The following is a 17768-nucleotide window of genomic DNA, read 5'->3' as shown; positions in this document are numbered from 1 at the left end:
GAGCTTTATTGAAGAAAATAAATCTGCTTTTATCTGTCTTACATTTAGGAATTAGAGAGAAATTTTTTTAATTATTTGTGAGTAAACTTTTTATAAATTTAAGAATAAAAAAAAGTTAGAATTATAATTCTACTTAAAAAGAATATAAATCTTAACAATTGTCTAATAAAGTAAGTTCACTTACATCATTTCTGATGTTTTCATTAAAATATTTTTTGACAAACATAGCACCAACAGCCATTCCCATGTTAGTGTTTACTTGAGTAACACAGTATTTCCATCGAGGTGGAGCTTTCTCACGCCCAACAAGAATATAATAAAATTCTTGTTTAGCTTCTTGATATCTATCATCCAGATTATTAACTCTATGTCTCACAAATCGCCAAAGTAAATAGTTTGAAATAATCCTGCAGCAAAATATATATATAAAGTAGTACAAAAAAAAAATAATAATAATAATAATTTAAACATGCAATAACAAGAGTAAACTTACAATAACTAAGAATAATTAGTTACTCTTACTTTTTTTAATCTGAAATAATTCTAATTAACATGTACATCTGAAATGACACGTAATGAGAGATCAATTCATAGTGATAAGATATCATACTTGCTTTAAATACATTGATGTTTCAGATAAGTAATATTCTTTGAATATTATTTTTCAAGAGGATGTTATTTCTCTACTCTAAATTTCATTTCCTTATAGAAACATACATTTTATGTTGAATCTTGGAAAATTGAATTAGTTCAATGAATAATTAAAAGCTGAGAAACTTTAAATAATTATACTTGTAGTCTACTACTGTAGATTTCACACTGAAGTTATTTTTTATTCAGAAGTGGCCTTGTAAATTGGTTTGTTCTCTTTATGTAAATAAAAGAGAACAACTCCCATCTAGTCTCATTTCTTCATTAGTATATCTACTATATGAAATTAATTTGCTTGATCAGCTGAACTAAATAAACTAACCATTTCTGAAAATCCTTTTCACAATTCCAGGGTACATTTTTTTTTCTCAGTGCATGCAAAACTGTGATCAAAGGGTAAAGCTGTGACTAATTACAAGAAATTTCAGCCTGATAGTGTTATATACGCATCAGTATCAAGAAATATTAACAAAAACAACAATACATTTTTGTTCGTACAACAGTTATGCTTGTTCATAATTAGCAGTAGGCATTTTTCAGGTTTTTGTATATTACAACTTGTTACAATCTATCCTTTTTCCTGTACTTGTTTTCCTTTCTCAGTAAAACTCTTCCTTTTCCCTTTTACACATTTGTTAGAACAATGACCCATTTTGAAAACAAAAGTGACTTTACAAAACAGTATCACTGTTTTGTAAAATATTTGTGAAATGGTGAAAGGATTTAACCTGTGGTGCCATCTATAGAATTAATAAACTAACACTAGGAACTTGTCTCAGTTATTAGAGAATGAATAATTAGATAATATATTTTACCTATATTTTTTTTAAAAAAACTTATTTTCAAATTTTTAGTATTATATGGTTCTTCACTGGATTTCTTCAATTAAACTGTTAAAACTGGCTTTCAGAATAAAGAGCAAAACAAACCATTCTAACTTGAAACACAATCACAAATTAAACACAACACCATAAGAATATATGTAAGCTTAAGTATTACCTGCTTACAAAGTTCTAATTCAGCAAAACTGAACACCACTTAAAACAAAGAACTAAAAGCATAATACTAAGTTAAATAACATTCAACAGCACTCTACAATGTCAATGGAGTACTTTTGATTTGGCATTTGTTAGACTAGTAGAAATACACGTGTACAATAACATTATATTTAGATTTAAACAGTGATTAACGCTATTATATTTTATATGTTTCCCATGAACTAAATGTCAGTACACATCCAAAGAATCCATAGACCATAGACTCATGGCACCTAACACTCTAACTTCAGTAATATTGGAATCTCATATCCAGGATGCTATTACAAAGATGTTTAATATGTTTGGATACGTGCAGGTTGTAAGAGAATTTAAAATGTTCTCAGTGTGAGCTATCCTGCTGTAAACAAAATGCTGTGGTGTAATAGAAATCTTGAATACAATACATAGTTATCTAGTATGAAGGCTAAAACAATACTTTGTAAACATAATGGATAATAACAAACTTCATGTGGTAAAAAAAGTTATTTAACTTAACAATAGATGCTAAACATATAAAACACCCTTTTGCTTTTTTACAAATTTCTATAATGACAGCCTGAATAATTCCACACTATTACAAGAAGTGCTCTGGATAGTTCTAATGCTGGATTTAGAATAATTACATACAATCTATATATAATCTGTAAACCGAAGGATTGGTGAACTAAAATTGTTTATAAAGAGTGATTTTTTAGTCCTGTTACCCAATTGTTAATGTCTGATAATTTTTTTCTAAGAAAGGGAAATTTTGTTTTGTGACACGAAGTTGGTAGTGCTACACAACCCGTATAAATACGGCAGTGTGAGTTGATTCTCCTTGAGCTGTGTAAACTTTTGTGCCGGTCGTGTTACGAACAGAATGTCTTTTACCATAGAACAACGACTTTTCATTCTTGAACAATATTTTGCTACGAAATCGTATGCGAGTGTAAAAGAATCATTTCAAATTAAATTTGTTGGTGTTCCTCCGCCAGAAAAATATCAATTTCTAGGCTAGCAAACCGATTTCGAAAGACAGGTAATGTTTGCGTCAGAAAAAGTAGTGGTCGACCAACTTGCTTGACAGATGACGTTTTAGAGAATGTGAAAACAAGATTGCTCAATTCTTCACGGAAAAGTTTATGAAAACTTTCTACCCAAGTTGGTTTGTCATATTCGAATGTTCAGAAAGCTGCTAAAAATTGAAAGTATATCCGTATCGCGTACGATTAGTCCAAGAGCTTCAGCCTGCAGATTTAAACAAGCGATTGCAATATTGCCGTTGGTTTAGGTCTTTGGTAAATGATAACGGAATCGAATTTTTAAACACAGTGTTCTTTAGTGATGAAGCTTGGATCCATCTCGATGGTTATGTGAACAGTCAAAACTGTCGAATTTTGGTGGTTGAAAATCCTAACGCTTTACAAGACAAATCTTTGCAACCTGAAAAAATTGGTGTGTGGAGTGCGATATCTCGACATCGTATAGTCGGACCCATATTCTTCGAACAGACAGTAAATGGTGAAGTATAAAGGAATATTGTGCGTCAATTTGTGTCCCTCATGGAACCTCAAGAATGGTATTGCTGGTTTCAGCAAGACGGCGTTACATGCCACACGTCTCGAGAAACCATGGATTTTCTGCAAGAGTTCTTTGATGATCGAATAATAAGCAAGGGCTTATGGCCTCTAAGGTCCCCAGACCTCACATCTCCTGATTACTTTTTGTGGGGCTATATTAAGTCCGAGGTCTTCAAAAATAATCCTCACACTATTGATGAACTTAAGTCAATATTACAGACTTAATCACGAATATTTCTAATGCAACTCTTAAAAAGGTTTCTGCTAACATGCTGAAAAGAGTCCGTGCGTGTATAACCGCAATGAACAATGGGCATTTTGAGCATATTCTTTAACAATTATAATAATAGCTTATATTATATTATAATAGCTTATTACAATTATAGTAATAGCTTTTTATTAAATCTCTTTTGTAAGTAACAAATACTTTTTTATTCCACCTAAATTTCCCTTTCTTAAATTACATTTAAAATTGGATAACAGGACTAAAAAATCACTGTGTATTAATATGGTATATTAACTTCCTTGATAAACCACCACAAACTTGTATGTGAAGTTATTTGATATTACTCATTGATTTCTAATTTACTTTTTTATTATACTCGTATATTTATTGTTATTTTCAGAAATACTATGTATTAATTAATTGTATGTGTAATTTTAGTTATCTTATTTTTGAATGAAGAAAATTTATTGTAATTGTTTTAAAATTATCCTAATTCATTCTTTATCATAGGTATTATGAAGTAGCAGCTTAAACTAAAAAAAAAAAAAAACAAAATTAAAAAAAATGTCAACTTATCATGTAAATTGAATTTGCTTGACAAAAATTTTTTTATTCATTGCAATAATTTTAATAGTTTGGAGTGTATAATAACAAGAGACTAAACCACTCTTCTGATCCTATCTTTCTAAAGTACAACATAAATCAGAACTATTAAGGTATCCTTATATGAGTTATGCTACTTAGTCAAGTTATAAAAGTCTGGATTAGATACCTAGTTAATTTTTTAATGATTTTTATTGGTCACAATTCTTGGAATTTATCTGATTGACAAGTAACATGAGTAATACAACATAACAACGTAATCTAACATAACAATACTACTCTAAGATACATCCCCTCTAAGTCATTAGCAGAGTCAAATTGACATGCTGGGCATTTTCTTACACCACAAATGAGTAGCTAAAAATGAGGAATTCCTGTATGTATTGCATGAATTCAAACTTGAATCTAATACTTCAGAGGCACATCAAAAGTTTTTTACAGATGTGGAAAACATGCAGTAAAGTAATAAATTGGTCAAAATTGGTTTCAAAAATTTGCTTCAGGTAATGAGAGCCTTAAGGATGAAGCCTGATCAAGAACATCACTGAATTTAAATGATGATATTTGAAAACTGCAATCAGACTAATTCAAAATTGACTTGCAGAAAACTTTGCTAGAACATATAATGTTAGTGAAGAAATCATAAGGTAGTTCAAGATAGAAAAATCTTGTTATGTATTTGGTAGACTTCCACAAGAATCATTCATCAAAAGTTTTTAACAGTGGGAAAAGCTATCCCTGTTAACATCTACTGTAATCAAGAGGAAAGAATTCAGAGAGAATTATAAAAAGAAAACACATTGGTAAACAGGAAGAAAGTTTTGTTTCTTCAGGATAACACTGACTAGATGTAGCAAAGACAATTGATGACAAGTTAGTGAAATTTAATTGGAGATTATATATACCCACCCACCATGTTCTCCAGAAATCTTACCACAAATTTCCATTTGTTCCTGAATCTGGATGACTATTTGAGCAACAACCAGTTCGACAATGAAAGTGATCTGAAAGAACAAGTTTTTCAAAATATTTCTGTGGTAAAATAAAAGATTTTTATAAAAATATGGCATTTATAAGTTTAATAAACCACTGGAAGAAAGTTATAGAATGTGAAGGTTCATATTTTGGTGAAGAAATTTATTTTATAACAAAAATATCTTTCTTCAATTTTTCACATGAAAAATGGTAAAAACTTTTCTGGATTCTTGATATATTGGTAAAAAAGTTTCTACATAGCAAGTACCTTATCATAAGACATCAAACAATATGAAATACAGACTTGTTCAATAAGCATACCTAATTATCCTGATGCACATAATTCAAACTAATGAACTTTTTGACTACATCCTTATCACATGCTTAACACATGTCTTTCCACCTCAAAAAACTAACATCATTGACTTCATTTTTAAATTAATTACAGTACAAAAACAGTGCAATCACTGAGGAAATCTGAATACGTAAAGGTAAAAATGTTTTGAAATAACTCGGAAATATATACACATACTTTATATGCAAACAAAAGTTTACTTTATAAAAAAAAGAATTGTTTCTTTATAATAAATCCAATGTTATCTTTTTAATCATACAGAAGAGTTTGGTCTTTCTTGATCCTCTTCAAATGTTTGCAGAAATGAATCCTTAAAATAAATGGATTAACATAAAAAAACTAAATAAGTAATTCAAAATAAATAGTCTATTAGTAGTTAAAATATATTCTATTTTACTAACCGAGGTGATGTTTTACCAAGTAGTGCCACAAGGTCCTGGACATAACGTAACGCAAATATAACAACTTGCTGATTGAAACTACAAGTTCTATTCAAAACAATTGTTAAATATCTTTCCCAATCAACCTGCGGTACATATTCTTTTAGTTCACCAACAGTCATTCTTTGGTATAAGCCACTGACATTCCGTCTTTCATCTGATGCTGACGTAATCTGAGAAATATAAAAAAAATAAATACTTTTAATTCAAAAGCAAAATTCTGGAATAGATTTTATCACAGAAAATCAGATTAATCAAAATAAGATCTGGAATCTTGGCTGCATTACTGGTTACCACATGATATAAACCAGTTACATTATATAACCAGTGTAATGCATAATAACATTCTACGAGTCGGATTGTGGAATGTTAGAAGTCTAAAAAAGGTTGGTAGGTTAGAAAATTTAAAGAGGGAAATGGATAGGTTAAATGTAGATGTAGTAGGAATTAGCAAGGTTCAGTGAGAAGAGGAATATGACTTTTGGTCAGGTGATTTTAGAATAATTAACTTAGTGTCAAATAACAATTGTTAACATCAATATGCCTACAAGTGACCATGACGATGATGAGGTAGAGTGTGTATACAAAGAAATTGACAAAGCAATTAAATACATAAAAGGGGATGAAAATTTAATAGTAGTTGGAGATTGGAATGCAAGCATCAGAAAAGGCAAGGAAGGAAATATTGTGGGTGAAAAAAATATTCTAGAAATATTCTACGCAAAAGGAATGAAAGAGGAGACCGACTTATAGAGTTTTGCACAAAGTATAATTTAGTAATTGTCAACATCCAGTTTAAAACTCATAATAGAAGAATACACACATGGGAAAAGCCTGATGGTACTACAAGGTATTAGATAAATTACATCATGGTTAAACAAAGATTTAGAAATAACTCAACTGCAAAGCATATACTGGAGCAGACATTGATAGCGACCATAATTTAGTGATAATGAAATGTAGATTGGGTTTTAAAAACCTAAAGAAAAGGTGTCGGACGAATCGGTGGAATTTACTGAAGCTTGAAGAAGAGGAGGTAAAGAAGATTTTTGAGGAGGACATCTAAGAGGTCTGAGTAAAAACGATAAGGTAGAAAATATAGAAGAATGGGAGAATGTTAAAAAGGAAATTCTTAAATCAGCAGAAAAGAACTGGTAGGAAGTCTTGGATATCAGAGGATATACAGAGTGATTCAAAGAAACAGGAAATTTTGAAAGTTGTCTTGGTAGCCGTGGGCGATTGGTACCACTTGATAAGTGGCGCCAGCCTCTCTAACCTAACCTGCCATTTAGTTGTCATGGATCCTTGGAGTGGTGCGCAACGTACATTTGCTATCAAAGAGCTTTACAAAACTCCACAATGACAGTGTGGAGGGAGCGCGTAGAGAATTTCGCCGTCATTTTAATCTGGGACGGCACGTCCGTGTTCCATCAGCACATGCAATTAAAACATGGATATCTAATTTGAGGAAACTGGTTCGGCAATGAAAAAGAAACCTCCAGGCCGTGAGCGAATCGTCCGTACACTACAGAATGTTCAAGCTTTACAAGATGCTGTCACACGAAGTCCACATCGGTCAAGCCGTCGTCTCTCAGCATCTTTACAATTGCATAGTTCAAGTGATTGAAGAATGTTAGTGAAGGACTTCCAATTCCATCCATACAAGTTGCAGATCGTCCAGGAACTGAAACCGAACGATGCAGTTGTGCGAGCACAATTCTGTAATGTAATGCTTCAGAAGATAAATGATAACGAAGAGTTTGTTCACGAACTGTGGATGTCAGACGAAGCGTATTTTTCCACCTCAGTGGATTTGTTAACAAGCAAAATTTCAGATACTGGGGACAAGAAAATCCTACGCAGCTACACCAGCGTCCGTTTCACAGCCAGAAAGTGACCGTGTGGTGTGCTATGTCATCTTACGGTGTTATAGGCCCTTATTTTTTTGAGGATGACAACGGTCTTGCGATTACAGTGACGTCGGCTCGTTATGTAGCCATGCTTGAAACCTTTGTTGTGGAACAACAAAAGAGATTTCCACTAATTCTTAACACAGCCTGGTTTAAACGTCACATACTGCACGAATATCGATGGCAGCTGTACGCCGATTGTTTGGACAACGTGTCATTTCACGAAATGGTGACATTAGATGGCCTCCCAGATCGCCTGATCTCTCAGCTTGCGATTACTTTCTGTGGGGTCACCTTAAAAGCAAAGTGTTCCACAGTAGACCTGCTACAACGGAAGAACTGAAGGCAAAGATCCGAGAAGCAACTGCGGAAATTCCAGTTGAGATGTTACGTCAAACCATGAACAATTTAACGCAGAGACTTCGTGAGTGTTTACGTATAAGAGGAGGTCACCTGGAAGATGTCATCTTTAAAACATAAACTAAAATGTATGTATCCTAAAATGGCAACATTTGTACAATTTCATGAAATAAAATTCATTCTCTAAAAAAAATGTTTCATTAATGTTATTTAATTTTTTTAATTTCCCGTTTCTTTGAATCACTCTGTATTTTAGCTGATGGATGAACATAGAAAATATAAGAATGCTAGTGATGAAGAAGGTTCAGAAAGTGATAAATAAAAGTGTTCAGAAGTGGAAAGAGAAATGATCATTGGCAAAATAGATGGAGCATGCAGGAAAGTTAAGGAAAATTTTGTGGTACATAAATTAATATCTAATAATGTGTTAAATAAAGATGGTACACTGATTTATAATATGAAAGGATAGGTTGATAATAGGTGGTAGAGTTGTATGGAGGAAGTGAATTAGAATCTGCTGTTATAGAGGAAGAAGAGGAAGTCAAAGAGGATGAATGAGAAGAAACATTACTGAGATCTGAATTTAATAGAGCATCAAAGGATTTGAATGGGAGAAAGACTCCTGGGATAGATGGGATACCTGCAGAATTACTAAACACTGCAGGTGAGGAAGTGATAAATAGATTATACAAACTGGTGTGTAATATTTACGAAAAAGGGGAAGTTCTGTTGGACTTCCAAAAAAAGAGTGCTATTGCATGATACCAAAAAAAGCAGGAGCAGATAAATGTGAAGAATAGAGAACAATTAGCTTAACTACTCATGCACCCAAAATTTGAACAATAATTCTGTACTGAAGAATTGAGAGGAGAGTGGAAGAAGTATTAGGAGAAGACCAATCTGATTTCAGGAAAAGTACAGGGACAAGGGAAGCAATTTTAGCGCTAAGATTAAGAGTAAAGAAGGAAGATTAAAGAAAAACAATCTAACATACATGTCATTTATAGACTTAGGAAAGGCATTTGATAACGTAGACTGGAATAAAATGTTCAGCATTTTAAAATATTTAGGGTTGATGTATAGCAATAGAAGAACAATTGCTAACATTTGCAGGAACGAAACTGCAACAGTAATAAGCGAAGAACTTAAGTAAGAAGCAGGGAGTCCGACAAGGATGTTTTGTATTCCCCATTACTTTTTAATCTTTACATAGAACTACTAGATAATGATGTTAAAGAACAATTTAGATTCAGAGTAACAGTGCAAAGTGAAAAGATAAAGATGCTTGATATGATTTACTGATGATATAGTAATTCTAGCTGAGAGTAAAAAAGATTTAGATGAAACAATGAATGGCATGGTTGAAGTCCTATGCAAAACAATAAAAAAGAGTAATGAAATGCAGTAGAAAATGTGGATGGACAACTGCATATAAAAATAGGAAGAGGAAGGATTATGAAGGTAGAAGAATTCTGTTATTTGGGAAGTAGAATTACCAAAGATGGACGAAGCAGGAGTGATATAAAATGCCTAATAGCACAAGCAAAATGAGCTTTCAGTCAGAAATATAATTTGCTTCTATCAAAAATTAATTTAGACATCAGGAAAATATTTCTGAAAGTATATGTTTAGAGCATAGCTTTATATGGAAGTGAAACTTGGACAATCTGAGTACCTGAAAAGAAAACAATTGGAAGCTTTTGAAATATGGTGCTATAGGAGAATGTTAGAAATCAGATGGGTGGATAAAGTGACAAATGAAGAGGAGGTGTAGCAAATTGATGAAGAAAATAGCATTTGGGAAAATATAGCTAAAAGAAGAAACAGACTTATAAGCCACATCTTAAGGCATTCTGGAATAGTTGCTTTGATATTGGAGGGGCAGGTAGATGGGAAAAATGTGCAGGGAGACAACATTTGGAATATGTAAAACAAATTGTTAGGGATGTAGGATAAAAATGAAATGACTGGCACTAGATAGGGAATCTTTGAGATTATTGTAATTTTCGTTTTTATTGTTATTCACCTCATACAGCAAGGCTCTATACTTGATTTACAAATTTAATGACCTAATTTCCCTTAAACTGTATTTATTAATTTAAAAAAATTTATATAAAATAGAAAGTTAAGTTTTCCTGAAAAACATACTAACCTTAGATGGTTTTAGGTATTCATTTACTAGCACAGAATTAATCCTCATCTCTAGAAAACATTTTTACCAATACAAATATATAAAAAATTTTTATTTGCAATTTTAGTAAAGCACTCAACTTGGTTATGCATTTCTTGCTAATGAAAGAAGATTGGAGCTGATTGAGGTTGTACCTAATAATTGTAAACGGATGGTTGAAATTTCATTTTTTGATAGTAGAACTAAAAAGAAGGAAAGAAAATTCTTTCCTACAAAATGCAGAATTCAAGGTGCCATAGGGAAGTGTCCTTAATCACTTGCTCTTCTTAATATCCATAAAATATTGATTATCCATTCATTATTACCTCCCTTGAAAATCATCCCATAATTCCATAAATTAATTTCTGATGTCTCTATCAGAAATTAATTTATGGGATTAGAAAACTCTGCATTTGTGATTCACAACAAACAATCATCAGATAGATTGTAACTATAAATATGGATAAAAATTATTGTAATGTAATTTTCTGATAAACATACCATTGCTAATTGCATGGACAGGATTCCCTTTAATGATAACAACTGTATGAGTCTCTTGACCATGGATTAAAAGTTTTTGTTAACATTTTGGTCAACAGTTAAGATTTCTTAGGATGAAAATTAATTTCATCCTACATTATCACAAAAAAAAAAAAATTCATAAGACTAAATCATATTATTACAGATTGAAACAATTTAATCCACCAATAAAATCATCTTCATAATTAAATATTTATTATGTCTGTCCCATTTCTGTTTAAATTATATACTCAGGCTACCTTATTAAATTTTAAGAAAGTAACCCTGAGAACTAATTTCAATGGGTCATTAAAATTTCATAAAATTAATTTATTCAATTTTAATACATTGTCGTCGTCGTCGTCATCATCATTATGAAGGTGTTTTAGGTGAACTAAACTTTATCATGCACATGTTCATTTGTTGGATGGTCAACAATGTTGACCACATTTAAAGCTAAAATTTCAAGTTGGCTATTTCATTTATAGACTTATTTCCAGTATAGTCATCATATTCTAGCATAAGAATGATTTTAAAGTAGTTAAACAGTTTTTCACTTTTTTGAAAAATATATGACCTTTGAGCATAAGGTCACTAAGTTTATCTTACCTCATGTCTCAAAGAGGCAAGTGACTACTAAAGAATTTCTGAAGATTTGTTAAGGGGTGATTAAATGAATTCAGTAAATGAATATAGTTGTTGTTCTAATTGGGTAATTTTTTTCTTAAGGATTAGTTAAGAAATATTTGTTGGAATCTTGCTTTTAAAATTTAAAAAGTTTTGTCGTGTTAAAAAGAAAAATATTTAATGTTAATAAAAAATAAAAAAATACTTACTCTTGCTAAAGAAGTTTCAAAAGCGATAATTTCATCAGCTTGTTCTTTAACAGATTCACTAGAAGCTCCAAGTAATGTAGCAATTTTGATCATGTAATTTTTATAAGCATTTAAATACATAAGATTTGAGGATTGTAAATAATAATCACGAGTCGGCAGCCCTAAACTCGTTTGATCAAACTAAACAGGAATTAAAATCTTATACATAAAAAAGTAAATTGTAATTATCTAAGTTAATAATTACTGTAAGTAATTAATTTAAATACTATAAGTATTACTGATTATTATCTTAAAAATAAAGTTATTGTGATTTTATCTAAGTTAATTAAAAAGTTAAATCCAAATTTTTAAAATTGGATTTCTGAAATTGTTGGTAATTTTAACTCATTCATTTTTTATTTAATAACGTGTTAGTTTTGGCAGCTTGCAAATATTCAATGAATAATTTAATGATTGCAGTAAAGTGGAATGCTGCCTAAGTGAACCCCACTTAACAAAAACCTGGGTTAAGAAGAAAAGTATTAATTTCTTTTACAACCAGCAAATGGTTAAGATTTAATTTTAATTTTTTTTAAAAATTTGATTAAATTATTCGTTTATTATTAAACAGTGAACAGATTTATAGACACTAGATAGATATTTGTATATGTTTCCTATGCTGTGTAAAGAGATCATTTATTCAATGACATTCAGTTAATTTAGGATGTGTGTGTGTGTGTGTGTGTGTGTGTGTGTGTGTGTGTGTGTGTGTGTGTGTGTGTGTGTGTGTGTGTGTGTGTGTGGTGTGTGTGTGTGTGTGCGTGTGTGTGTGTGCGTGTGCGTGTTTTATGTAAATTTACTAGTCTCTCACTTTTATACACACAATATTTTTTTGCATGTACCATACTCTAGTTTTTCAAATTACTTATTGTTAATTTAATTAATTGTTTTAAATGCTTAAAAAACAAAAGCATAATTCATGAAATGATTGAAGCTGTTAAAGAAATAAATATTATAAGATTTGGTTGGTATTAGCTTTGGATAATATTATAGCTTAAAAAAACTATATAACAAAGCTTTTGAAGAGTTTTGCAAATGATTCAAATACTGTGATTTATATTTTCTAAACAATTAATTACAACTAAGACTAATTTTAAGTAAATATTACTATGTAAAATACATTTTAATTAAAAGACAAGGAAAGAGCTTGTGGGGGAAACAATGTTTCAACCAATAGCCATAACAGATTTTACTAAGTTGATTTTTGCTTTGTAATTCCAATAGAGATGTATTTTAAGGAAGAAGAAATATCAGTTTACATGATTAGAGACTCTTGTTTATATAACAAGTTTTATGTAACTTAAACAATATGCTAATGGGCCCACACAACCAGAATAATTTTTATTGTTAAATTTATTTTGTAATTTAAAATAAACAAAAATATACTGGATATACCATGAAAATAGGTGTATTAATAAACTTAAAAGTCTGAGTAAATAAGCTGGTAATTAACTGAAATAGATTAATTGGAAAACAATATGGCAATAAAATTCAGTATTGTTACAACATATGAAAAACAACTACAAAACACACATGATAAATAAAACTTCCATTAATAAAAAAAAAAACACCAAATATCAAAACAACTTACTAGTACTTTTTCTGAGAGCTAGAATGAATTTAGGGTGTGAAACATATGACCACATTCTTTCAACAAGTAACATTTGACAATCTGATATCCTGCCAAACTAAAATACACTTTTACTAAAATATGGAACTACTACTTAAAATCTTAAATTTTAGACAAGAGTTGTTAATTTTATAGGTTTTACCATATTCATGGTAATTTTCTTTGGCTAACTAGAAAAGAGTATTATTACTTAAACACTGCAAGCAAAAGACTCAAACTAATTTATCAGAGAGATCTCACATGCCTCTTTGTAAACATCTCTTTTCAAGGTTCTTACAATGTATTTTAATTTTGATTTGCTTAGTTTTCAATTCTCATTCTTTTCACTGGCGAAGAAGTCAACTGTATGAAGTCTGTCCATTTGAGGTATAGAATGTTTGCAGATCTTTATAACATCACAACAAAACAGACTGTCTCTATTGCTAATCTGGTTGTAATACTGAAAATTCTTTCCTGTTTCATGTACTTTCTTTCTCCTTGGCAGGTAAAGTCTCACCATTGAACTTCTGGATTAAATTACTGTTAAACAAGATATGCATATAAGCTTGAAATTCTATGTGCATCCACTTGATTGTTCATACATTTTATGCACATGTAAAAAAAGAGTATGCAAAATTTTATGCACATGTTGATAGAAAAACAGATCTTTTTATAAAGTTCATCTTCAAGACTGTTTTAACTTGCTTTCGTGATTCATTCAGTACAGCCAAGCCAACTTGTGATCACTAGTCATATTCTAATGGAAGTCAAAAGTGCGCATACATCTCTTTCCTATCTTTTCTCTGCAGCTGTTTTTATGGAGCTTGCTCATATCTACCAGAGATCTTTAAAATCATCCATAAACATCAAATGATTAACTGGATAACTACTCAAGACAATATACACAACCAGGCTGATTTATTTAAGTAAAAATAATGCTGAGTGCTGAACACTAAAGTGCAATGAATGCATCTTTTCCTGACAAACCCTTCTAGAAATAATTACAAAATACACCTCAAAAAATTCCAACATTCATTTTCAGTAGTGTACACCACTTACTCATCAAGTTTTTCAATAAATTAATTTTATTGATGGATCTTGGAACTCTTCAAAAGTATCTACCAGGGAAGAATAGAGAACAGTATTGAAGGGTTTTTGATAATCTGCAAATGCAGCACATATGTTCTCTTTACAGATATAGACTTCTTTTAGTTGTTAGAACAGCAGCAATTACTGGCTGATTTTTATAACCATCTATCCTCTGCATCATCTCTTCTCATGTTTATGTATTTACTCACAAAGTATGGAAGTCATGATCATATAACTTGTAAGAAGCATGTGTGATTGAGTGAAATTAGTATGGGTCCTCACTCCTAGTAAGTCTTTGGTATCAGTTAATAATTCCCTGTGAAAATAATTCTACATTTTTTTTAATATAGTTTTTCAATACTGTAATACTACTGGATTGCAAGACTGATGTCAGTCCATCATACGGAGAATGAATTTCTTTCACCAAAGTTTTGAACTGTATCACTTGCTTTCCAGCTGGCAGAATTAGGTTTTCTTGACAAGTGCAGTGATTTTTTTCTCTAAATACCTTTACTCCTGGTTTCTTTTCACCTGTAAGCCACTTTCTGCCACTTTCATGCTGATCCTGTCTTATTACTGCTATTATTTTTTTCTTTCATCTCTGTGTCCGTGGACTGATTTTTGAAACTCTACATTCAATCCCAGGTTACTGTGCAAATTAACTATTGTCTTGATTTCATAAAAATTGCTGAAAAAACTATCAATGATATTGATGGTTTAATTTATTTCAATATTTATATCAACAAAGTAGTAATAATAAAAACTTATAAAAAAAAGTTGAGTTGAATTTTAATATCTGATTATATCATAAAATTATGACAATTACTCTCCAAATTATTGAATAATTTATTGGTTTTTTTTTTTTATTGGAGGGTAAATTATTGAATTTACCTTCTAGTTGGTATATAGCTGAATTTTTTGTAATTCATGTTCAGATGGATATCCCAACCCACAAAACTGAGGATTAGTAATGTTTGATGCTATTCAGGGCCTGATCTCAAGTGGCTCTTGTTTACGGAAAAAATTTGTTGTAGCTTCTATATTTTGAGGTTGAGGCCTGAGCCAGTAACAGCTTTTTATGATCAGTTGTTGGAGGCTATCAGTTGAATAAAATCCTAATGATTAGAAGTGGGCTGCTGAGTATAGCAGAATTTTAAAATAGAAATACAACAACAAGATTTATTTTATGGTTTAATTGAGGAAATACTTTTTTATCAAATTTTTTTATGAATGATTCTCACGTACACTAAGCCACCAGGAGTAGAGACAAAATTTTTGAGAGCAGTTGGGAAAATAAAAAAATGAAGTGAATAATAAAGAGAGAATTCTGGTACTCAAAATTTGTTGGAAAGGAGTTACTAACATACAGTTAACATGGTTTTTGTAATGATATCAAACAGAAGAGAAACAAAACCAAAAATCAGTAAAATGAAATAAAACCAGAGTTAGAAAGAAGAATGATCACAGAAATGGTAGATGGATTTAGACAAGCAGGAAGTGGGTAAAGGATGTAACCTTAAAAGAATGTTTGAAGAGAATTATCTGCAGAAAGAACACAGACATATTCTTGGTGGCCTAATGGATATCCTGAAACAGAGAAACAGCCAGAGAAGAAGAGTTTCACATAAGAAACCCAGATTTTGTGTACAAAATGAGATAAATTATTGTGACTAATAAAATTCAAATCTCAGGCTAGGAATTAAATCTTTTGTAAATCAGTTATTTTTCATAAAATTTATTTATTTTTTATTCTAGTTAATTATTTATATACTATGAATTAGATTTACCTGTATAATATACTCATCTGAATTTTTAATATCCGGTCCAACCCATTCAGATATAAGTATATCATTATTATAAAGACGTAGGTGTGCCATTAATTCTAACCAGTCAAAGTTAGAAGAATCCCATTCATTTGTTAGGATTGGCCAGTATCCTAGATTTTTCAAAAGATCAATAAGTGGCTTATCGCCTCTCTGTTCCAATATTTCTAAAAATAAATGTAAATCAAATAGGTAACAAACATTTTCTAATTGTTACTTTAATTTTAATCTTTAATTTTATTTATATTCAGTATATCTTTGAAGTGACTTATCAGTATTTTTCTAATTTAAAAAAAAAATTCAGATTAAGCAAAATAAATCTATTTTATTTTTGTGGCAAATGCCCATAACTGTCAGTATCACCTGAAATTTATTTTAAAAAAATAACTATAAAACTATTACTATAATTTTGATATACAATTTTGAATTAAGATGAATATTTTCAAGGACTGAACCACATCTCTTGAATGGTCAATTTTAATTGAATAATTTGTTGGGCAACCCACTGATAAACACTGACTGATAATCAATAAAATAAAGAGTAAATACTTTGTTTTTTTTTTTTTTTTAATTTTATGTATAATTTTCCACTCACTGTTCTTTCATTTTTTATCTGTAATTTTACTTAATTGGTTTATTTATTTATATATGAATTACAGGTTACTGCCACCAAATTATAGTTGCCACATCTTTTAGGGATGAGAAATGAATTTTGTAACATCTGAAAAATGAGAAACCTAACCAGAATTTGAATCTAGAACCTTTCAAATAAAAAGCAGATATCTTAACTTCATTCTGATATTGAAGATTTCTTAAATGCTATTTCATCCTTTTACTTGTGAGAAATAAAGTATAGAGGTTTGAAGTGACTTAGGTTTGAAAAAACTGATATTTTATTTAAAATGAAGTTTTAATATTTATACAATATTTCTTTGAATACTTTCATCTTTAGTGGTTCACAGATTTTATTTTACTGTAAACAAATCTATAAAAGAATCATATTTAGGTTTGGTTTAACAGTTGTTAATAATTAAAAAACACTCTTATTCTTTAACAAAATAAGCTTTTGCAGTATACAAGGGCTATCTAGTAAGTAACTTACATTATGCATAGAATAGAGGTAAGAATGCTTGTACTATCAAAACCAAAATAATGTCTGCAAACCTTTTCTGCTAGGAAAATCAGGACAACTGTCTTTTGGAGCAGAAGAGAAGTTTTTATTAGTTGATCTCACTGAACATGACATCACAATCAATTCAAAATGCATTAAAAAATAAAAAAGGTTAAGGACCATTGAAATCAAACTTGGTAAAATGTTGAGCTCTGAGCTGTTTTCTTATACAATGCCAAGAATCATATTTTTGATCATTTGGTTGAACCATTAATTTATTTATATAAATGTTAAATAAGACAACTATTTGTGGGTGGAAAAGGTATTTTAATATAATTACACAGGATTATATTCAAAGCTGGCTCCTTCATATAAGTTGAACAATAAGTAAGCAATGAATTTGAGTAGAAAATTCAAAGAAATAAATGTAATTAAGCAAAATTGTTAATAATTCAC

At 30.4% G+C, this 17768-nt stretch overlaps 1 protein-coding gene across 1 annotated transcript in view; it reads right to left on the bottom strand.

The window, feature by feature from the left end:
- LOC142317518 (neprilysin-4-like) overlaps positions 1 to 17768 on the bottom strand; it is a 101175-nt gene that overhangs the window by 34258 nt on the left and 49149 nt on the right. The window contains exons 7-10 of the mRNA XM_075354079.1: positions 16166 to 16368; positions 11642 to 11821; positions 5808 to 6019; positions 185 to 407 (exon numbers count right to left, since the gene is read on the bottom strand). Of these exons, the coding sequence (XP_075210194.1) occupies positions 185 to 407; positions 5808 to 6019; positions 11642 to 11821; positions 16166 to 16368 (818 nt within the window). The remainder of the gene's footprint in view (positions 1 to 184; positions 408 to 5807; positions 6020 to 11641; positions 11822 to 16165; positions 16369 to 17768) is intronic.

This window comes from Lycorma delicatula, chromosome 1 (assembly GCF_047948215.1).
Source record: "Lycorma delicatula isolate Av1 chromosome 1, ASM4794821v1, whole genome shotgun sequence".
Lineage (NCBI taxonomy): Eukaryota > Metazoa > Arthropoda > Insecta > Hemiptera > Fulgoridae > Lycorma > Lycorma delicatula.
The sequence above is the reverse complement of the archived record's forward strand: the minus strand, read 5'-3'. Positions and strand labels throughout refer to the sequence as shown.